Genomic DNA, 23,218 nt, shown 5'->3' with positions numbered 1-23,218 from the left:
TATCTCTAGAGAAGAGGCAACTCTACGACTGTTGTTCGTTGTCGCATGCGCCCGGTACCTCCGCTGCAAGGCGCGCTAACGATCCCTAGCGTCGATTAGATAAGCAGCTGCAGCTAAAATTAATTCTACCTACCTGCTCTAACATATCAACACAAACAACCTCGCACACGCGACTTTCCGTGATGGAGAACGTTCTTGCATACCAGAACGCAGTAGGTGTGCGCAGGCTCACACCTGCTTATGCATCGCGTGCTCCAAGGACCAAGAACGTCCTTCAAATGCACTCACTATGTGCATACGAACCGGCGACCCTCATAACAGTGACCTCAAACTGATCTACCACAGCTCAACGCCTAGACTGCCAGCCACGTGCTGTGCTCCTCAAATGATGTCGCACTCTACGAGTCTTCACTACATTATCTCTTCCACAATCTTCGGCTTGCACGGCAGTATCCTTCGCGAACGCTGCAGCACGTAGCACCTCGAAAGTGCTATCTTGCCATCAGCACGACCGATAACACAGCATCGGCGTCAAAGAGAACGAAACCTGGGGTATAGCGAGGCCCAGCTGATAGTTCGGGCAACAACCCACGCCTTGACTGCTAAGATATCTGAATTGGGTGATTAAGCTTTGTGCTTGTCACTGCCTTAACCATTAGTTTGACTGCACAAGACTGACGCAAACAAATCTCGGAACTCCAACGATATTAGCCTTCTCTGTAAAGCGGAAGTCCCGCGTCCATGTTAAAGGACTGGAAATCTCCTGCGAGATTCGCTCTGGCGAGTCATTCCGAATTCCCAGTCATGCTTTACACGTTTCACCATATCTCGAGGCGACTGATGTTCAGAAAGCTCGCCGCTGAGCTCCAAAATGTCTGAGGCACGGAACTCCGAACGGGACATCTGTTTGCGGCTTATGCCAGCCTGTCCTTGTAGGTCGTTGGCCTTCGACTCGTGCTGAGATGGCCATTATCCGAAGGTCGGCCCTCGGATCAGGGTGGAGTGATCAGATCTGGAGCTTCACACTCAGTCGATGGCGAGATGGTCGTCTTTGGAGCTCTCTCCAGAACTCGCGGCGATGATTTTGTCTCTGCCCTGAGGTCATGGGCAAGTCCTCGTCGATGAAGCTTTGCCCTGAACTCGCGGTGAGATGCTCGTCTTCGAAGCTCCGCCCTAAGCTCATGGCCAAGCACTCGTCTTGGAAGTTCCCCCCTCGACTCGTCGCAAGTTGCTCGTCTTCGAAGCTCCCCTAAGCTTACGCCGCGGTGCAGGCTAAAGCATTGCATCCGGAGCTCTGCGCTCGACTCAAAGCATAATATTTGCCGGACCGACCTCCTCCTCCAGAAGGCCAGCACCTGTCAGACAGAACGTCACTACGATACTACGATGAGGAGTTCGGCACGTAGCAATCACGTAGTGGACTTAGCGCGACATGGCCACGTGGAATACTGACGCGACGAGGCAGCAATGCCAAGCATTCTGCCTAGCACGATTAACTCCTTAGCTCTACACACCTACAGCATGCTCACGACGTCGACGACCATGCTACACCTTCAACATGAACGGCATGATGGTGAACAATGCTCACGAGCTCTTCGCCGGTTTCGTCGACGAGCTTGCGCGCTCATGGTCCAATACATTAGACAGCAAAGCAGAGATTGGCATCGAGATTCCAGCAAGTAAGTCGATCTCGTCTGCTTACGCTGTACATGACCTCTAATAGGTGATATTAGATCCAGTACTCGGCGCTCTTACCACTATTCGTGTCGATATGCCTATTCGCCAGACATGGATGCTGCTTCTCGAAGCATTCCCCGATGCTGCCCGCCACACCACATTCGTCCGGAGCTATTGGCAGCGTGATGAATCACTCTACATCCGCGCGGGACGCGAGTCCCTCCGGGCTGTGCGGAACGACCGTGGCATGAACTCCCGATATCACAGCACAGAGTTCGCGGAGCCGTACCTATCCACGAGAAGACTCCAACTCCTGAAGCTTATACCGCTCACTCCCTCACTACCAGTCGCTCCCTTGCTACCACCACTCGAGACATCACTTCAGCTCTCCTACGATAAGCACATCACCTCGGCATATTTGAGCTTCGCGCTTCGGATGAATCCTCACGATATAGCCTCTGTGCTTGCGGCTCTCGAGCCGAACAAGCTGATATGGGTGACTGACTGTAAGTCTCAATCCCAATGGCCCGCAACAAGTTCACCCCCCTAACTGCCGACTTAGCAGAGATCGAGCTTGATCATGTGCTGGGGAATAAGCTTAGTAGGGCGACTGACCGTAAGCCTTGATCTCAACGGCCCGCGATGAGTTCATACCACTGACAGCCGACATAGCAGAGATTGAGCTTAATTGTACAGTGGGGAAAAAGCTTATTCGGGCTACTGACGGTAAGTCTCAACCCCAATGTCAAGGGTTCATACCACTGACAGCCAACGTAGCAGAGGTTGAGCTTGACAATAAGGCTGGGAACGTTCTTGCGGATGATACTCCCTTGCGCGTAGCACTGTCCAGCCTGGAGCTGCCGAAGCAGCTTGGTTGTGTCTCGGAACTTCGTCAGGTATGTGAGTTTGCGTGCTATATCTACTTGTGACGCTAATTTTCGCAGGCACTCCAGGAGATGCGTCTATTGGGAGACCTCACCACTCGGCATCCAATACTCGTCTCAGCTATATCACCATCGTCCTGCTGCATGCTTGTTCATTTCCGCGACGGACCTGGTCAACGAGCCAGTCGCCATCTTGCGCCGTCGTATTTCGTTCAATGGTCTCCGGCACTCCGGACGATCTGTCATCCGCAAGTACACATCCCGGATTGCCGCGTAACGACCATGAGCAACTGTCATCTCGTACTCCTCGCCTGGCAACCCGAACCACGAAAGCTCGCCATGGCCATAGAGCAACTGGCAACACTACCGGGAGGCGACAGCGCACGAGCTGTGAGTACCGCCTGCTTCCGAATTCCAGCATGATTCGGCATAGACGGCAGTTTGAGTCGAGTGGCGCTCGATTTGATTGTCCCACTAGCTAAGACTGCATTGAGCTCTGTCACTCGTGGAAGTATCTCCCGCGACATCACTGTATCCGTGGACGGACATCGGCCGACTGGACCTCCCAGGACCTACGTGATCTGGACGAGACAGTCAGTGTCGGAGACTGCTGTGACAACATCCATACCACGGCAAATCTGGTCTACGTTGACGGCACAAGAATCGCCACTTACTAGCATGAGATCGCATGACCGCCTGCTGGTTTTCGTGGAATACTGCTCCTCATCCGCACATCCATGGCGAGATAGGCAGCTGATTAAGCATATCCCGCGAGAACGACCGTTGATCTTACTGACCTCGAATCCTGATCGCCTCTCTCGCAGACCCGAGGAAATAAAGCTCACTGTGGAGGACTTCCTTGCGCCAGGTGATACCTGGCTCTCGCGAGGCGCAGGATTTGATGGGGTGGAGAGGGATACGTGGTTTGATGTCGAGGATGAGGTTGGCGGAGTCACAGAACAGCTACGTTGTGGTAAGTATGGCGTGAACGTCCCAGTGCAAAGCATGCGGGCTGACCAAAGGTAGGCCGGCAGAAACCGATGCAACTAAGCTTCTACACTCGAGCTGTAACGACAATGACACGCTGTATCCTGGCGGCCGACAACCAGCAGGACGCTCAAATTACGGCACTACAGGACTTTTTCCGGCTCGTATGCAAGTTCCATCACATCGGCTGCTTCGTGGTCATTATCAGGCAATCACCTCCACGTGGGACTGAGCGCGAGGGAGCTCAAGACTGCATAAATACGTTGGCGCGCCAGGAGCACTTCGTCAATATAGCATTGTCGCGCACCAACGTCGAGGTCCGCTATCTACAATTGCCCAGGACGAGCGCATATGGACCTGACGTCGTGGACGCCATCGCAAGTGTGCTCGAGGGATGTCCAAGAAGAACTATGCTGATCTCCTCTGCTCTGGACCGCGTTGTACGCAGTAGGGCAAATTACGACTTCCTACAGAGGCTACTGCTTGCTGGAGACCATTGTGCTACAAGTCTTGTGTGGGACAGCAGCACCAACCTTCATCCCGGCGACGCCATGCAATTGCCAGCCCCAGCATAGAACACTGAGGCTATGCAGTTATGGGAAGACGCCCTGGAGGTACAAGACCGCGCGAGGCCATCAAATCTGACCTTACCTCTCGTGCAGCCATTGATGTGGATCTCCGTAAAGCTAGATGCAAGCTCATCCGCTCACCCACACATCGTTCGGCACATAGTAAACGCCGAGGAGTTCGTCAAAGCTGATCGCCTGTCTTCATTCCAAGGAGAATCAAGTCTGAACATACCAGCGGAGCTCCAGATTGATACCGGAAACTCTTGGACGAAAGAGAGGAGATCACAATGGGTCGAGTTCCTTCAAGCTAGCATGCCGGAAGTTGAGGTCGATATTGTCATACCACTCGGACGAAACGAAGCTTGGTCCTGTTCGTGTTCCGCAACCACGCCTCACCCTCACGATTGCCAATGTCAGTGCGAGAATTGTGCCGGTCATCGGAAGTGCGAATGTACGGAGGGAGACTGTGTATGCCCACGGATATGCAATTGCACATGCAGCACTTGCTTCCATGACGGCAAGGTCCTGCAAGATCGGCTCTGTGCAACTGATGGATGTGGAAAAATAGCTCCGACGGACAGGAACCGAGGCAGATTCTGCGGAGTTTGCAAGCGCGCGAAAGAGAAGTCAAAGGGCGTGGAGCATGCGAAGCATCCGGAGAGAGGGACGAAGCTATGTATCGAAGATGGTTGCTCACGTCCGGCACAGACACACGGGGTGGGGGGCAAGCGCTGTAGTACATGCTATCAGCAGCGCAAGGCCGCACAGACAAAGACAAAGCGTGATGCCTTAAATGGCCCAAAGACGACCAAGCCGTGCAAGACTCCCTACTGCGAGGGTCTAGCCGGAGTGGGCTCGGCGTACGGTAGGCTGTGTAGGAGATGCTACCTTGATCGGGACAACATCAAGCGAGCTGCGAGGAAGTCCAAGACAGGAAGCTAGAGGCAGGATCGGATATCAGATAGGCGTGGTAGTATTCCGCTAGGGAGTGGGAGAAAGCTTGATCAGACCACAAGCAGGCGTGAGATTGCTTGATCCCTGCCTTATGCATGCTGATCGAGCTCAAGTCGTTTCCTTCTACGTGCTGCTAGGCACCGGATGGATCAAGCTTCATTTCATGTCCTTACCGTATTGGTCCTCGAGCTCAAGACATTATGTTGCTGTGCCCCATCTCGTGGGAAGTTCAAGCAAGAACTTAGCGTTCCTGACAACGTATACCTTCCGTGTCGGAATCCTCCACCAGACGAAAGCCTATAGCTTGTGGCCGGATTATGCTTGTACTCTCACATCGTCACTTGGGGCCAGGCATGTATGGCTTCGTTCTCAACTATAACGAAGCTTGTGCACGACTTCCACTGCCAGATTCCAATTTCAAGTCCTCTGCCGAACTCCGACTTTGGATACAGCTTAAGCCATGCGGAACTCCCACGCTCACTACTAGACCTCAACTACAACAAACTTTGAGTCATGGGTCCTGCTATGGTCACGGCGGATGCCATGGAAGCTCGAGTATGCCACTGCAGGTCTGGTCGACGAGTACGAAGCTCTATTGAGCTATAGATTCCAGGCAATTACGAGGACGACACCTCATGACAAAAGCTCATGGTGATTCTGGATAGATCAGACTGCCGTGCCTTAGCTTCGTCAGTATCGTACTGTGCCAGCAGTTTCAGACCAAGCTTGATCGCGATCGAACACGCAAGCTGGTGACAGGGCCTCCACGAGTATGCGGATTAAGCCTGATCAGACCCGAGTGCGCAAGCTCCTAACAGGGCCTCCTCGAGCGGTTACGGACTTGACAAACAAGCTTCATCACGTTCAGATGAGGTAACTCATGTCAGGACCTCCAAGAATGATTGCAGATCAAGCTGAATCCCAAAGTACATGCCACCTAAAAAAGCAACCACCGGGGGGACCTATGAGATCCGCATTGAGCTTGTAGAGACCCAGAGGAAGCATGTTTTGAGTCAGACCTCTGATGCGACTGAGCATGAGCACTGTACCTTGGAGCGCCTCCAGGGCGCTCCGTCGAGGTCGACTTTGCCAGCAGGGACATCTAGCATGCGTATAAATCATGGTGGCAGGGCGAATGTCGCTGTCATAATACGGATGTCAGCAGTCAAGCACACCTCCAGTAGCCGACTACGATAGTCATACGTGGGTGTCAATCGAAGCTTCTTCACCAACTACATTCACTATCAAGGGGTGAATGCCAGGATGAATCTCAGCACTTTGAGTTTGAATGTCGTCCACAGGGTACAAGGCTTGTGAACGGGAACGAAAGCCTGCACAATGGAAAGATGGCATGTGCATTTGCCAGAATAGACGGTGAGCACATCGAGCATGTTGTGTTATGGAACACGCATTCCTCCAAACCCTGTTTCCCGTGGCAAGGATGTCAGCATATGCACGATAATCGCAAGGCATGGATGGTCACCGACAGCACTCGCGAAGCGTCAACAATCGCAGGACGTACTTGTACCTAATAAGATTAGGGATTATATCACGACTGTTGCCGACAGGACTTATCAGCAAGAACATGAGCAGAGTCGACCAGATACAGGACTTCGGTGCTTAACAGACATCGATCAGAACCAGCCCAGGCAAAGCTCGAAGCTCGATCGTGCCTTCCACAAACACAACCGCAACCCCACTTGCAGCGAACTCTTCTTCTTCTCTTCGTCCGTCCTTGCCTTCTACGAAAAGAAACAACATCGATCGATCAACCCGCCTCCAACCTCGCGATCAAGACGCCTAAGACAACACTCAACATGCTCGCTCTAACCATCGTCGCTGCATTTGCCACCACCACCATCAGCATCGCCATCCCTCAGGGCGGCGACAGCATCCTCGTACCTTCCAACACCAGTGTCTGGTACTATCAAGCCGGAGGATGGCCGAACTCCATCGAATGCCTCGATCATGTCGCAAATGGCACTCTGGTTGAGGGTGTCTGCACATGCCTCGACTATGCAAGTCTCGGCATATTCCAATCGCCCTCCAACGATTGTTCCCTGACGGTATATGAGGGCACAAATGTCTGCGGTGCTGATGCTACATCGAAGACAGTGAGTTCAGTGCGCGTGTCTTACCGCAATCATCATGTACTGACTTGTGTCGCAGACCACGAGAATTCCAGCAGGCAATAGTCTCACCTGTGTCAACACGGACGTCGATGCCGGGTTGACAGCGAGCGGTGTGTGGGCGTGTGGATGAATGAGGCCAAATTAGCGACATGTCGAGCTCGTTGCGGTCCAAGCGGACTTTCACCGTAGTTCAGACCGCTGTGAGCATTGCAATGAAAGACGAAAGCCAGATTCCAATCATGGAATGAATTACTGTGGGCAATGATCCGCATGTGCTACCAGTAGAACTAACGATACAATGTCTTCAGTTCTGGTTGTTATTATGTCCATGTTCCGAGTGACCCTTCCATTGTAGAACTCATTTTGCTTGGGGTTGAAGCTGACCCAAACCCTAACCCTAAGCTGTGCCGGATTCCTGTGGAATGGTCCATTGTCAAGTTCGATGAGATGATTGAAGGATCGTACACGCTTGCTCCAACGTACTATGATACAGAACCATGTCATCGCTCCTCCAACACCATGCTAAATACAATAACTACAGGTCAAACTTCGTGACCAAGCCATGGCTTCTTACTCCTTACTCCATAGATCACTATTATAGCCACCTACAACCACGGCATCCACAGCATATCCGTCTGACACAACTTCTCCGGATTCGTCGCCCTCGCCACCAAGTCCAGCACACTCTGGCTAGCCGGCAGATTCCCAGCCGCCGGCTCCTTCGCGATAACCAATGCTTTGCTCACAATAGCATCGGCATTCCTCTGCACATTGTCTCGGAGCTCATTCTCCTTAATCGAGTTGCGATGCGAGCTCATGTACCAGAAGGCCATCTCGTCCCTTATGAAGATCGACAGATGGTGCTCGAGCTCACAACTAGTGCCTTCCAGAAACCCGTTCGGCTGTGCAGCGCCATTCGCCTGAGCTGTGTTCGCGCCCGTGTAGGACGAATCTGACGTGAGACAACGAGCGATGGCCATGAGTGCACAAGTGAAGATGCCTTCGGTGTGGATAGGACCCATCAGCGTCTGCAGATTCGGCGTGAGACGGAATGGTACTGGTTCGGGGTTTTGAAAGTAAGGTCGAGTGCTCGGCATGAACGGGAGTAGCTCTGAGCCCCATATATTACCGTTGCGTCGTGCAATGCTCATCTTGTTCGGGTATCGCACGGTCATGTGCATGGTGAAGGTGATGTATGTGAGTGCAGCCAGCTGATACGAAAACTGCTTGCGGAACAGCCAGAAAGAGTCGAAGGATGGGTAGGTGGCGGCAAAGTAGTGGCGGACGATGTCTTTTGGCACATACTTGTCCTGCACATAATGCAATGCCTCCATTCGAACATTGAGAAACTGATCTTGCTTCTGTGGTGATAGACCTCGCAGCTTTTCCATCGTAAAGATCGTCGGCTCATCCTTGTCAATGTCGTTGCGGCGGCAGTAGTCCTCGTAGACGCCTTGCAGGGTGATGTAAGAAGCGTCATCCTGGATCATACGAATCTGCGGCGATAGTGGCACCATGACTGGCAGGTGGAATTGGAGATTCCTACGCCTACTCTCTTTCTTCTTGGCAAGAGTGCTGTTGAAAATGCGGAAGAGCTGCAGTATCCGCTCTTCACGCCGTGAGTGTCGTGGCGCAGGATGCTGGATGGCGAATGGGTGGATACTACCGTCGTGCCCGCGAATCTTCAGCCTGCGATGGCAACCTGCAACACCCCTCACTAGATCGACAACAGGCAAGAAGCGCTCGATCCTGACGAAATCTTGGTTCTTGTCACGATGCTGCAAGTACTGTCCAGGCACCTCGACCTCGTCGAACCACACAAATCTGAAGCCACTCAGATGAGTCGTCTCGGCGAGATGGAAGGTCGTCGGACGTCTGTCCAACCTCTCCGCAAGCTTGTCCCGCCATTTTCGCAGTTTCTGAATGTACTCAAGCATCGTCGGCTTCTTCGCCACGAAGTCGGCCTCGAAGCCCTTCCGGATGTGGGGTGGCAGAATCGACTCGGCAAAGCGGATAATGTTTGCCTCTGTCTGATTTGGTAGCTTGCTATCAGTGGCGAAGCTGTGTGGTGAGCGGCCAACGTAGCCAAGAGCGTCATTCAGCAGGGCGATGATGAGCCTGTAGGCATCCTCATCTGGTGGACATTTGAAGTGCTTCTGAATCTGATCGACCATGGCCTCCATGGAAGCGTAGAGCAATGGGAAGGCGGTCCTGAGTGTTATCACGAGCGCTTCAGTGTGCTCCCAGGCCTTCTTTGGTCGGGGAGTATCATCCGCTTTGCCATCGTCACCACCCTCCTTCTTCGGCACCTCTTCAGAAGTGCCATTGGTCATTTGCACATCTCCACCAGCAGTGCCTGGCCTTGACAGACCACCTGAGCTCTCCGGTCGAGCAGAAGGCGACTCTTGCTTGACAGCCTCGCCGCGGCTCTTTGCCTCCTTTGAGGCCTTCTCACGCTGTTCCTTCATTGCAGTCGACTTCCTGATGACCTGCATGTCGTCGTGTGACGTGCGAAGCTGGAAGTGTAGAGCTTGTGGATAGGTCTTAGCAAGATTGGTCAAAATCTGATGCGCTATATTCGCCTCGCCTTCTGTGCGCGACAGGTTGTTGAGCAGCTGAGGAATGAACGTCACCCAGTACCACCATGGATGCTCGCCTTGGAAGTTGCTGTAGACCTTGGCAAGTGTGCCTTGGGCATCGTCCAAGCTGAGCAACCACAAGATGCGACTTAGCAGCTTCCTTGACTTGGCACTCTTGTATTGACCAGCAGCCTCCAAGTAGCAGCTGATGGCATTGCCGGCGAGCTCGAGATCATTCGGATTCTCCTTGAAAAGATGGTCGCTATATCGACCCCACTCCGCCCAGGCCTTTGGTAGCTTGATGTCGAAGAATAAGGCGGTGCCGAAAGCATCGTGCGCCTCATCTTTCTGATTGAGCTTGCTCAGGAACATGCCCTTCAGTGTATAGAATTCCGCCTTCTGCTGCTGTCCGAAGTAGTTGAGATTGGTATTGTTGATCACGTCCAACCCGCTTGTGAGCTCACTCTTGTTCTGATAGTGGCATTTTGCTTGCTCACGCAACTTGAGGAAGGCTTCTTGAATTTCAATGTTCGGCAATGTATAGATCTTGCTCAACTGTGTAATGCACACATCCGGCATATGGTGCTTGCGTGCTACGTGTGCAAATCGGTTGATAATCCATGCAGTCTCGTGGTAGCCGCGATAGGCAAAACTATTGCTCGTCGCGTTGTTCGGCTGAGGTTGAATGAGGCCCAGGTAGGTTGTGTTGATCAGCTGGAAGATATGCTGGCGCCAGGTAACAAGTTCTTGCCAGGCATTGATGTCGTCCCACAAGTTCGGCAGGCGGTCTCGCCATGTGCTGAGAAGGACCTTGAGTTCTTGCGACTTGGAATCGAGATTCTGAGCATTCGTCTGGGCCAAGCTCTGGCAGATGACGTTAGCATCATGTAGCTCGACCAACTGTTGAAAATTCTGCAGCAGCCCGATGTGTGCGTTCGTGATGCGGTGTGGCAGCTTGTGCCAGTTCTTAATTGATAGCTGGATATTCTCATCGCAAATTCTCTGGAAGTCTTGTAGTGTCTCTTCCTTGTTGTGAAACTTCAGTAGAGACATGAACGCAGAGAAGAACATTCTTCGTGGCGTCGGAGCATCGGACACAGCCTTGACAATGCTGTCGAGACCGTCCCTGCTTTCCTTCTCGCGCCAAGTAGGCTGATCGTAATTACGCCAAACAGCCTCGAGGTACAAGTCGTTGATGTTTTCATGCTTGGCAAACTCAGCAAGGACCTCCCACTGCTGCAACTTCTGCGCACAGAGGACCCACTGATCTTCCCACAGCATATACTCTGCTTGTGAGAATGGCAGTGAGCCAGTACGAGCCTTGATCTGCGCCTGCTCGTACATGTTCTGAGCTTTGTCCCAGATACCATTCTGCTCGTAGGAAAGCGCCGCGTTAGTCTCCACGAACTGCGCTCTCCGACGCCAGGTCCCATAGAACAGATCCCCTTCTTCCAGATTTGCGTACAGCTCGACAAGAGCGTCGAGATTGCTTTCACGAACGGTGGATGTGTCGATGACGGGCTTCATTGCAAGGTCCTCCATAAAGGTGGCGGCCACATACCATGCATCATAGGTCTTTGCAAGATATTTCATGACGTGTGGCGGAAATTTGCAGACTGGTTTGGCTCGTGCGATACCTTCAAGGAGAGTCGAGACGCAATTTGGTCGCTTGTCCACTTGTCGCTGATGGAAGTCTTTGGTGAGCAAGCCGACAAGACCTTGCTCGATGTCCTCACGATCTTCTTTGGACAAGGTCGACCAGGCCATCGGGAAGTACGCCACCCATATGTCGTGCGTGAGCTGTGAATCAGTGTGCTGGAGGTCCGCAAGCGGGACTAGTAGGTCTCTGGTACGCACACTGCCAACATCCTGCATGAAGCGCTTCTCGCTTGAAATCAGGCTTTCGAAGGAATCGTCGAGCATGACATCTGCTAAGCGCGGCTCGTTCGCGTAAGTGGCAAATATCTTCGAGGCAGGCAGGCAGCGGAAGTCTTCGTGATGCAGATGCACAGCACTCTGCTGATCGATGGAGCCAAACATCTGCTGGATGATCTGACTGAGCCAGAAGCTGTCACCAAGCACATCCCACTGCTGTTCGCTGATGAGCTTGAAGAAGCGGTTGCTAGTAGATCTGCTCAGCGCACGGTCGAAAATGGTCACGAACCGTGCCCTGAGCTCGACGTCAGGGCTACGCAGTCCAATGAGGAACGCTTGCTCCATGCGTACGGCCAGCTCGGACCGCAAGATCTTGGGATCCTCGTAGATTCTGATAACGAGATCCATGAAGAGCATGTATAACGTAGGATCAGCCTTGTTCTCGAAAGGCATCATCTTCTGTAAAACAGCCGTCTTCTCCTTGAGCGTTGGAACAGGCTCAGTAGGATGGAAGATCCACTCATTGACTTGGTCCAGGATCTTCTTGCAGAGCTTGTTGTTCGCGCTACGCTCGACAAGTGATGCGAGTACACTGAGGTAAGGTCTGCGCTGCTCGCCCAGCGTGCTGATGCGCGCCGAGAGCATGTCGATGATCTTGATGATGAGGTTGACCACTATTTCGACTTCTTGCGAGCTTGGCAGCTGAGGTTGCATGCCTTGTGCGAGGGCAATCTGCGGATTCATAGTCGCAGCCAGATGGTCTTTGGCGAGCTTTGTCTGCAGCGCCTTCAGCAGGGCTGGGATGTGAGTGTCTACTTCATCAGGTTTACGCTGCGCCATCTCCCACAGGATATTGATGCCAGCAAGGTTGTTCCCACTGTTGATGACATCGCCCGCGAGCGTGCTCAGAAAGGTAATGAACTCTTCCGTCGGACTATCAGCATCGGGAAGCTCGTCATCTGGTAGACCGACAGGGATGGCCCTAAGAACACGCTGGAGAAGTGGGACGTCGCCTTCCGCTAAGTCGTTGTTGAACAGGGCATCCTGCACCTCCTGTTCTTCGCTGCGCAAGGGCTTTGCAAGCAGCTTCTGCAATTGCGGCAGTCTTGCCACGATCCACTCTTCCGATCTGCTGGCGACAAGCACTTTCAGAATCTGCACCGTGTTGACCACGCGCGTTGTCCACGTATCGACCTTCTCGTCCTGCTTATGCTCACTGCACAATATCTGCTCGGTAACCTTCGGAAACATGGCATCGATGTCTAGATCGTCCCAGTATGGCGCTGCTAGAAGCTTGCTAAGCAGATCCAATGATCTCGTGACAGTCTCAGTCGAGATCTGGTTCGGTTGTTGCAATTGCTGGGGCTGGGCTGCCTCTTTCGGCTTGCTTGTTGGGCACCTCTCTGGCAGGGTGGCGATGAATTGCACCATGTACTTGATCAACATCATGCGCACAGGAGCTGGAGCTACTGCTGCTTTCTTCACACCACTACCCTCGGCAGAAGGCGAGTCAGCACCATCGAGCGACCCATCCTCAGTAACAGTCTTCTCCTCCCACTGCCATATCAGACTGAAGATATTAAGCGCAAGTCGTCGACTCTCCGCAGAAGGACTAGGCAGCTGCGCAACCTTGCCAATGCTAGGAATCAAGATCTGCGCAAAACCATCACGAGCTTCATAGAAGAGGTCTGGATGGCGGACAAGGAAATGGTAAATGCTGGTCAATTGCGGAACGTTGCCCTGTTCCTCGCTCAAAATCTTCCTAGGTAGACGAGACCAGACACTTTGCCTGCCATCAGGTCCGCCACCAAGGCGCTTCTTCAGGACTGGCTCTAAGATCTCCAGGGATTGCATGACGAGATTTCGGCCTTCAGCTTGGTGGGCGCGTAAGAGTGTATTGTAGACTTGCATTGCAATCTTCGCAGGTGTCTCGTAGTGAGCGATGAAGTAAGCAATCAGGCAGTAAGCGGCGTACTTGTTGATATGATCCTCAAGACGGATATAATTCCAGCCGAATTTGATGAGATCCTTGCGAGCATCTTGCACCATGTTATGATGATACTTGACCAGAAATGCGCTGGTTTGAAGCAGCTCCATGCGACTGTGATCAACGCCTTGCGTACCGTCGTCCGAAATGTCAGCGACCGATTGAGGTTTCCAGAGTTTGTTGTGCACGGCATCCGCCATCTCTCGATTGAACAGTGGCGTGCCTTTGTTGTTGGCCTCGAACAACTTGTCCCAATTCCGCATGACGTCGCTTGCGAGAACAGGGTTCAGGACATTGTGGAAGATGAACCACTTCAGCCTTTGCGAAGCGCCTTGAGCGGTCGCGGTATATGTGTCGATACAGCGAGTGACAACTGATCGTTGGTACTCCACGTCCTCAGTCGTGATTATGTCAGTGTACAGGTAAGCGAACAACGGCGGCGTAGCCTGCAGCTCGCCAGTGGTACAAGATTCCATGAGTCCGAAGAGCGTATCCAGATCGTCCTTCTTGTGCTCCAAGTAAACAACGAAAATACGCATGATTTGCTCGACCGACTGCACAACAGCCAATCTCAAAGTGGCAGAGAGTGAAGCTGGCTCGGCCTCACGCTGCGCTTGAACCTCTTTCGCAGCTTGCAGTAAGCTGTTTCTCATCGTCTCCTTCTCCATCAACACCTTGCCAGTGTCCACGAAGGAACATATCGAGTCAGCAATATGTATAGCATTGACCTGCGCCTGTGCCTTTTCCTCGCCAAGAAGCTCCGGCGCAGTGAAAGCAGCAACGAAACCCTCGGCATCATCCACAATTGCTTTCCTTAAAGCATCAGCTTCGGGATCAGCGAGTATCTGCGCAAAGAATCTGCCCTTCTTTGGATCCTCGATAGCCTTCTTAAAGTAGGTCCAGCTCTCATTCGGATAATGATTGAGGTACTTGATCAACGGCTCACGGAAAGGACTTCCTCTTGTCCTCCTCAAACCCTCCTCAAGCCTCACCACCCTCTCCACCAATTCATTCAGGAACTGTGCTGCCGCGTTAGGTAGTAAATGAAACACAGAGAAGATGGCCTGGACGACTCGCATCTTAGGTTGTGCCTCGATAAGCGTGAAAGACACTTTCTGAAGCACCGTCGTGTCGGCGATCGTCTTCATGTGGTCCAGAAGTCTCGTTCCTATCTCGACTTTGAAGTAATTCGTTAAAAGCTGCAAGAGCGTGCGAAGTCCCTCCAGACCCTCAACAGATAGTTTACGAGGGTCTTGGACGTTCATGAGTATGGGCCGAAGACCATTCTGCAGCAGGTCCTTTGGCAGCTTCTGCGTGGCAGCGAGAACAATCTTCAGACCCGCGTTGGCAGCGGCGGCGACTTCCTTGTTCTTGCTATACAGACTTTTGAAGAAGATGCTGATGACACGAGCTCTATGCTGCCCGCCTTGTTGCTGTTGTGGTGTACCTTGTTGAGAAGATGGTTGCTGTGAGCCATTCGCACCTTGAGATTGTGACTGAGTGCCTTGCGTGGGTGTGGTAGTCTGCTGCTGTCCCGTAAAGCCCGGGAATCTGATCGCTGTGCCTAATAGTTTCAGACCAGCAACTCTCAATCTCACAATGGACTCTGCAGTCCTGTACTCGCCGGGCTTGGGCGCCAGAGCATCATCCTCGGCATCAACAAGCGCGAGTGTCTCAAACAAGAGCCTCGTCAGCTCGTCGTTGAAGGTCAGGACATCGTGTTCCATATCTAGTAAGAACTTGATAGCTTCGATATAACCAATCTGCGCCGGGAAAGGCAAAGCACGAAGCGGCTTGTTGAAGATCGGCTGGATGAGGGGATCTTTGATCGGATTGACCAGGTCATGGATAAGAATGCTCAACTCTCCAGCCAAAGTCTTGAGGCCCTCCTGAGCAGCCGCACGGACATGGCGGTTCATGTGGCTGACCTCTGTTATGAGAATGTTCGCCAATTGCCGCACCTTCGTCTCCTTATCCTCCAGGCCCTCCTTCGAGGCCAGATCGCTACCACCAAACCGCTTGACGAGTGTGACAAGAGTCTCCCAAGCCTGAAGTCTTATGCCAGCCGGAAGATCCTGCGGCATGTCCTTGATGACATAGAGAAGTGCTCGCGCGAAGTCAACCAGCTTGTCCGCAATCCACTGATTGCTGAACTTCATCTTTTCGACATCACTGAGGATACTAATGCCTAGTGCGCCTGCAGATTTAGTGAACCATTCTTCTTCGTAGCAAGCGTGAATACAGCAGTCGGCAATTTTGTTGAAGAAAGGCAGAGTCTCGGCTACCGCGTCTTCGCCACCGAAGATTGAGGCGCGACCAAAGAGGATTGCAGAGGTCTCGAGGCAGTCTTGCATAGCTTGCTGCGCCACCTGTCGCACCTCTAGCACATCACTGGCTAAGGAGTGGCAGATAGCATCCGCAAGGATGCCCGTATCGACGTATACTGGACCTTCGCCGCTCTTGACGTCGAAAGGCCTGCGTTTGCGCTTCTCCTTTGCCAATGCTATCCCCAGTTCAACGATCATGTGATGCCGATAGAGGCCCGCTAAGAACTGCTGGGCTTCCTGTTGCACGTCGCCGGGCGTGCCTGCGGTCCATATCAACGCTTTGAGAAGCTGCAGCAGAGTTTTCTGCTGCACATCACGCTTCGGAGCGCTCTTATGCCTCTCGGAGACCGAGAAGATGTCCGCACCAACATCGTAGTTCTTCTCCGCAAAGTCATTAGCTTGCAGTCGAACCAATCTTGCGAGGTCGTCTGGAAGCTGATCGAAGCCAATGAGAAGCTTCACATGGCTCGTCACAAGCCTAAAAGCCTGCCGCTTATAATGATCATCCCTCTGCTTCTCCTTCTCAGCCTTCGGCGCCGGCTCCCACAATCTCTCGACGGCCGTGTCGATGCCCAGTCGTGCAGGCAAAGCTCTCTCACCACCATTAGAAATTGCACCAATGAGCCTGACATCTACCGAAGCTTCATCATCCGCATAGCCACGCCACTCAAGCGCTGGAGGACCAGTCAAGAACTTGCGATTCCTGCCTCCAAGCTTGCCAAGGATGCGGACAGCAGTATGCGATTGCTGATGGCCGGTCACGACACTAGGTAGACCAGGTCCAGCGGTCGTGGTAAGACTGGGTCTCAGCATTCGCCATAGACTACCCATGATCTCTTCCATATACGGTGACATGATTGGGTCCAAATAATCCGCTGTCAAATTGTCAACGCATAGCTCGAGGGTCCTAAGGCCTTGCGCCGTAAGCTCCGAGGTTCCCGCACTGCCTGATCGCATCTCGGAGGCTGAGGTAGAGCCGAGCTGGGAGCCACGGGCTTCGCTTGCTGGTATCTTGTCGCCAGATCGGAGGGCGACTGTCAGTGGCCGCATGAGGTAATTCAGATGTGGAAGTAGATGGCTGAGCCGGGCGGGCACTGTAAGCGAGAGCTCGACGAACAGATCTCGCTTCCCACCATCCTCTGCAGCAGCGAGCTGAACATTAAGCACTTCCAGAAGCATCTCCAACAGCGGTAAGATCTCCTTGTAAAGATGCTCAAATCTTCCTCCACCAATACTCCTGAAGAGACTTCGCAGAAGCAGGAAGTAGTTCGTGGGCTCGTCAGCCGTTACACTAAGCTCGATAGAACGCGTAATGAGCTCGCGCACATGCGGCAGCAGCACGCCCTCATTGTGTTGACTAAACAGTGTCACGGCCATGAACGACAGCTTGAACAAGCGCAGCAGAACCGAAGTCTTGACATTATCCCGTTGCCCGACCTCGTCCAGCTTGCTCATCAGAAACCTCAGTAGCATGCCGCAGAACGCTGGAGAGGTGGCTTCGGAGGCGAGCAGGAACTGCGGCACATGCAGCAGAGCCGGGTGGGTGAAGCAAAGCTGATATAAGAACTCCATCCCCGTCTCCATTCCCGCCCTAACAGCATCCGAAACCGGACTCTTCGAAGTGAAGATCTCGTGAAACGTCGCCGGATCCAGATGATGAAAGATCGTCGCAAATGTCTCCAACAACTCCTTCTCCTCCTTGGTGATGGCGGTAGAGGACGCAAGGGACTGGGAGCTGGCGGCTTCGGCTGTGGTGGTGCTGACTGATCCATCGCCTTCTAGGGGCGAGTAATACTGGAAACACCTTGCGCCTTCGCGGAAGAGTTTGATCAGAACTTCAACCTCTTCGGCCTCAAAACCACAGGAGAGTTCAGCCCAGTTTTGAGGAACGAGGGACGAGTCGAGTGCATCTTTGACTTCCGGGGTGTTGCTGTTGCGGAGTTGGTAGAAGAAGGTTTTGAGGCCGTGTAAGAGGTTCTTGAACAGGAACTTGTTCTCTGTGACTGGATCTGTTGCTCGGTCGCGTGGACTGACGGCTTTGATGGGCATGGCGCCGGAGAAGATGTCGGTCTCATCCCAGTCTGGCTTGGTTTCGGAATCTGCTAGAAAGTTCTCTGGTACGGCATCGAGATGGCCGCCCGTGCGCTCGCTCGCTTCGGTCTGCTGGCGTGCAAGTTTGACAGAGTTAGGGTATGCGCGGTTCATGGCGGCAAATTTGTCAGCTATGCCGTTCAAGACGAGCATCATGAGGTATCGTGCATTGCGCTTGTCCTCCATCTTTGACATGCACTCGCCCATGTTGAGTAGCAGCTTCGCACTCATAGTCTGGTAGCTTGTACCCGGTACCTCAACTCCATCATCGCCAGTCAAGTGGCCAACGTAGACAGAGACCACCTTCGATATCTGCTCTGGTTGCAGTGACTCGCGGACGTGATGTATCAGATCGGCAAGCATAGTATACGCCAATGGTCGCAGTGTGATATCCGCAGTAAGCGAGTCGCCGACCAGTGTCTTTGCATCGAGAAGCGGTAGGATGACGGGCAGGAAATGCGCGCGGAAGCTAAAGTTGATGATATGTCTGATCGCCACCAACAACTCCTTCCGTGTTGCGGTGTGACTGCGTGGCACATCCTGGAGTAGCCGCACAGTCAAATTCGGCAGAGTCGTCAAGAAATCTTGTAACGAGTTCTGATAGGCTCGTAGCAGATATGCAAGAAAGCTCATGGTCTTGACCTGAGCAGTAACCAACTCTCCGAATGCTGCGGCTTGGCCTTTTGTTTTGATCTCCTTCGCGATTTTCGTGAAAACCTCGCCTCTGCCTTCCGCCTCCTCATGTGCTCGCTTTTGTGGTGTAGCCTCGATCAATAGCGTCTTCTTGATCATGGGCGTGAACTTGTTGACATTCTTGGGTGCTAGACCACGATGTGCCTGGAAGATGGACACAACAATGATCGGACATTCCGCGACAACTTTGAAGCTGTGCATGCCCTTGGCGAGCTGTCGAGTCTGCTGCTGCTCGGATCCGGTGTCCACAGACGGAATGGAGGAAGCCACAGAAGCGACGGGTGAGCCTGGAGTACCACCAGCACTTGGTGTACCGGGCGCACCGACAGCCGCTGTCGCTCCAGCATTAGGCGATGGTGAATCGAATGTGTCCCGAACCGTCTGCTCCATGCCATCAAAGAGTTCGAGGATGAGCTCCAAGAATGGTTGTGCCTTTTCGTTCACCGCCGGAGTCTTGGTGTAATATCTGCAGAAGTCCATGACGATCTTTAGACACAACACCGCATTGTCCTCGTTTTCAGTCTTGACCAACGCCAAGCACATATCAACGATCTTCTCCGCGTAGGGCTCGGCCACGCTGTTGTCCGCAGCACTTGAGCCCAGAGGCAATCGGTGGATGATCTCGAGGGCGCATTGTCGTAGTTTCTGTTCGGGTGAAGTCGATATGAAGACTGGTGGGCCAGAAAGTATGCTTAAAAGGGCAGGCACGAATTTGTCCAAGAAGACGCTATAGCTGCCACCTTGACACCAAATGTCAATATTGTCGCGCAGCTCAGTGAGCAGGATGCCTTTGGTTTTGACGTCCGTACTGGCATCCTGGAGCTTGGCCTCGTACTCGTCCAGGCTGCGGGCGGCCATGTCGGCCTCGAGTGGGCGGTGCTTCGATCGTTGTCGAGTGTCGTGTGCTCATCAACTCATATCTCGCACTGAATTGATCATGTGCTCAATTCTTCGCAACTGATTGCCTGAAGTTCGTGAAAGTGTGTGGTGAATGTCACCTTGTCTTGCAAGCAGTCGAGGTAGGTATCCGCTTCTTTCATGTGCACAGCGGGCCCAGGCGTGTTTGCTCGTCGGTCGCGACGAGACACCACGGTCGTAAAGTGTTCCTAGAAAGGTGTGTGTGTTCGGAATAGCTAATAGACACAGTGAAGTGCTACAGCAGAGTGGCTTGAAGATTTGCGCGTAAGGAAAGGCTGGCAAGAGTAAGAGTGAGGCTGTCGGTTCATATAGAGACAGAGGGCTTCTTCGGAGGCCGCTGCGCGCTTTCGCTGATGGGCATCGCGGACTGTCAGTAAAGGGTATACCCGGCGCTACTGCAGCGTGAGCGGCAGGACCGGCCCCGACCTGCTGATCGTTAAGTGGAGTCACGATCTGGGTGAATGCTTTCAGTGGACACACGGTTCGGATTGACTGGTAGTTCGACTTGTGATTTAGAAAAGAGCTGGGTACGCAAATATAAGAAAACTATGACGATTCTAGATCTCGAGCATCGACTGTACCTTGCTTTCAGCTGCTCGTGATCAAAGAAGGCGAGATCTGTGCTCTCTAGCACTGACCAAGGTAGACTGTCATGTCCAGCGATGGCTAGGTATACTTCCATGGTCTCAGCTATCAAGAAGTCTTGTTCGTTTGACCGTATGATCAGGCTCTCGGATCAGCAGACACCCTTTACTGGCTGTAGACTACCATCCCAGTCAGATTGCCGCCATTGTATACTGGCATGACGATCAATGTCCGTTCTAGTCCCAATTTACACCCCGGAGATCTCGTTAATGTTCCCCTCGAATACCAATCGGAAGAACAGATGGTGCGTGATCGAAGTCAATCCACATGGCTCAGTAATCTATGATGCTCAATCATATTAGCAATGTCGCCGAACTCGATGTCCTCTGTGAACAAGCCAGGTACAGCAGGACGAGGGTCGACAGCCATCGACATCAACATGAAGCTAAGTAGCGTATGCTTTACTGCGATTGCTATAAATCTATCGTGCTACTATACTGCGCAAATGGTCGTTTGGCAGATAGTCTTCGTCCTTGGTGAGAAGATCAAACCATTTCGTGACACAACAATACGACCAGATCCCTACGGAGCTCCTCCGAACCGCTTTTGCGAAAGTTGGCCACGTCCCGGCCTTCTTCGAGTCCTTCAACACTGCCAAACTCCATCGAGCTGAATACCAGCGCAAGCCCGCTTTAATGAGCTCTTCGGTCTCGGTATGGTAGCTCAGCTCATGACCGTATACATTGACTGATCAAATCACAGGCGTCGAATGCCCTGTATGCGGCTCTTATCATCCGGACGATGATGTTACTTGGACCATGATAATGATGCTTGGGTGCGGGCTATTCACGCCTGCAGCATGGAAACAAATCTCGGCAAAGGGATACGAAGTCTCACGCCTATGTGGACGTGCATGGTGTATCAACCCGTTCTGCGTGGTTATCGAACACAGTGAAGCAAACGAATCTCACAAGGCCTGCCATCGGCGCCGCCAACGTTGTCCGTCGACTCGACCACGTATCTGTCAGGGACATCAGCCCTCACGCAATATCGGCTATGGCGACCTGGGTACGTCTTGGGAAGAAGCGGTATATGCACTACTGGCCCTCAAGCTTGATGGCGCTGCCAGATGAAGGACCCTATTACCATCCGCAAATGGGAGCATCCTCCTCGGCGAATTTGAGAAGCTGCTGATTTATTGCCCATCAGCAAACCATGCCCCGGCCGAGGAAAGCAGAACCGTCTTCGGCGTTCGTCTGGCAGCTCTCCGCCACTTAGTCAGTATGCTTACCACCGTCTCCCCTAGGAGTGGATGTATTTTTGCTTATGGTCAGAATTAAGTCATCGGCTCAGCATGTGAAGATGGAACTAGCTTTCGATCCACCCCAAGTGTGATATATATATCGTCTCCCCCGTCCGCAAAGCTCCGTAATACTTAGCAGCAAACAGTCGTCCACTCCCGAATCAGACGAAGCAAGAATTAAGAGACCATCGAAAATGCTCACAACGTACGCTGTTGTGGCCCTGTTCGCCACTGTCGCTGTCACGGCGCCTGTGGCTGTCGACAGTGATCCAGGAGTGTTCATCAACACCCTTCACCATCATGGCGGGGTCGTTCGCAACGGCGACCCAGTCCAGGCGCTCGCAGACGAAGCATCGCCAACTCACTACACTATGGATGAGAAGCCATACACACCGTTCCACATCCCAGAGCCGGTCGAGCCGGTCACGATCGGTGCACCAGAGGCTCCGGTAAAGCCACAAGCAATGGCCACGCCCGAGCCCATCAGTGTCGCGCGACACACGACCTCAGGACAAGCTCACCAAAAGCGCTGGTGCTTGTGGCCCGTCGGCACCTTTTGCAGTGGACGCGCATGGCTCGATGGGAAGAAGACTGATATGTGGGGTGATCCAGTGCGGCTAGACAAAGAGAAGCCTGGCCATTCGACAAGGGATCGTTCGGCGGAGAATAGGGAGCATCTGGAGAAGAGACTTTGCTGTTGGTACAACCAGGATGGTGGTTGTCATCAGAAATGCTGAGAAGGCGGAGCAAAGAATGTCAGGTCGCGACCAACGGAATGGCTTGAAATAGTAGTTCGATAATAGTAGACGATTGAATTGAATTTCCGATGGTGTTGATTGGGACTGGTCGAGTAATGTCCAGATGTTATTCTATCCAGATTAAATCCATCCTCTGCCCTTGTACTGGTGTTCATTGGTCAGGTTGTAATAGTGAAGGTCTCCGCAGGACTGCTTCGGCTTGCCGGACAACTTCACCTTCGCGGCTGGTGAGCCGCGTGCCGACAGTGCGTTCCGATGGAGCCGAGAATAGCTCGTGGGTGGTAGCTTAAGTTCACCATGGTGCCCATTCTCATCGTCTGCAAGCTCTCGACACGAGCATTGCCCGATGTGTTGCAAGGGCGGCATGGATCTCGAACGACGAGATGGTGGTACGGACGTGGTCAAAAGAGGGAACATCACAGGACTACAGTCTACGACGCAAGGACGCGTCCTTGTCGAACAGCATAGATCTGGTGCTTCAGGAACAGCCGCTCTGGTTTGAGAATCGACCATCGATGCCCGAGTCGACACGACACATAGCGTAGATACTGGACAGCATGAATTATCGTCAGCTGGGTATTGGGAACAAAATCATCAAGCACACAAAGAACATTTGCCTGGAGCATCATGTCCCCTGAGCAAAGGTGTCCTCCGAAGGTCTTGCACCGCTGTCCGTACTGCTTGAAGCACCCAGCGTCCAAACAGGCGTACTGGTCAGTCGTTGTGTCCAGCCAACCATGCTGAATCAGCTCTCCCGTCTGGGAACAGCGGCAGCGAGGTTGCTCAGGTTACAGGAACCAAGTCGAGCCCCGCTCGTGCACAACGGTCACAGCGAATGGAATATGTCCGGAATTGCGTCCAAGATTAGGATTGCTACCGAGACTACTTCTAGCGTATGC

At 52.9% G+C, this 23,218-nt stretch overlaps 4 protein-coding genes across 4 annotated transcripts; 3 read left to right on the top strand and 1 right to left on the bottom strand.

Annotated features, from left to right (window-relative positions):
- Nucleotides 1-1,558: 1,558 nt before the first annotated feature.
- On the top strand, nt 1,559-4,123 carry LTS14_000258 (uncharacterized protein; the record flags this gene model as incomplete). The annotated part of the gene is made up of 8 exons (XM_064832972.1): nt 1,559-1,679; nt 1,734-2,183; nt 2,240-2,293; nt 2,350-2,403; nt 2,455-2,577; nt 2,622-2,951; nt 3,040-3,534; nt 3,588-4,123. The coding sequence occupies 8 exons, from the start codon at nt 1,559-1,561 to the stop codon at nt 4,121-4,123; spliced, it is 2,163 nt and encodes a 720-aa protein (XP_064699241.1).
- A 2,765-nt stretch (nt 4,124-6,888) lies between these two features.
- Nucleotides 6,889-7,333, top strand: LTS14_000257 (uncharacterized protein; the record flags this gene model as incomplete). Its single annotated transcript, XM_064832971.1, has 2 exons — nt 6,889-7,185; nt 7,241-7,333. 2 exons carry the CDS (start codon nt 6,889-6,891, stop codon nt 7,331-7,333), a joined length of 390 nt encoding a protein of 129 aa, XP_064699240.1.
- Nucleotides 7,334-7,808: 475 nt separating this feature from the next.
- Nucleotides 7,809-19,613, bottom strand: TRA1 (transcription-associated protein 1; the record flags this gene model as incomplete). The annotated part of the gene is made up of 2 exons (XM_064832970.1): nt 7,809-11,582; nt 11,640-19,613. The coding sequence occupies 2 exons, from the start codon at nt 19,611-19,613 to the stop codon at nt 7,809-7,811; spliced, it is 11,748 nt and encodes a 3,915-aa protein (XP_064699239.1).
- A 2,142-nt stretch (nt 19,614-21,755) lies between these two features.
- On the top strand, nt 21,756-22,298 carry LTS14_000255 (uncharacterized protein; the record flags this gene model as incomplete). The annotated part of the gene is made up of 1 exon (XM_064832969.1): nt 21,756-22,298. One exon carries the CDS (start codon nt 21,756-21,758, stop codon nt 22,296-22,298), a length of 543 nt encoding a protein of 180 aa, XP_064699238.1.
- Nucleotides 22,299-23,218: the final 920 nt, after the last annotated feature.

This window comes from Recurvomyces mirabilis, assembly GCF_035927965.1.
Source record: "Recurvomyces mirabilis strain CCFEE 5264 chromosome Unknown scaffold_1, whole genome shotgun sequence".
NCBI lineage: Eukaryota > Fungi > Ascomycota > Dothideomycetes > Mycosphaerellales > Teratosphaeriaceae > Recurvomyces > Recurvomyces mirabilis.
This window is presented reverse-complemented; position numbering and strand designations above follow the sequence as displayed.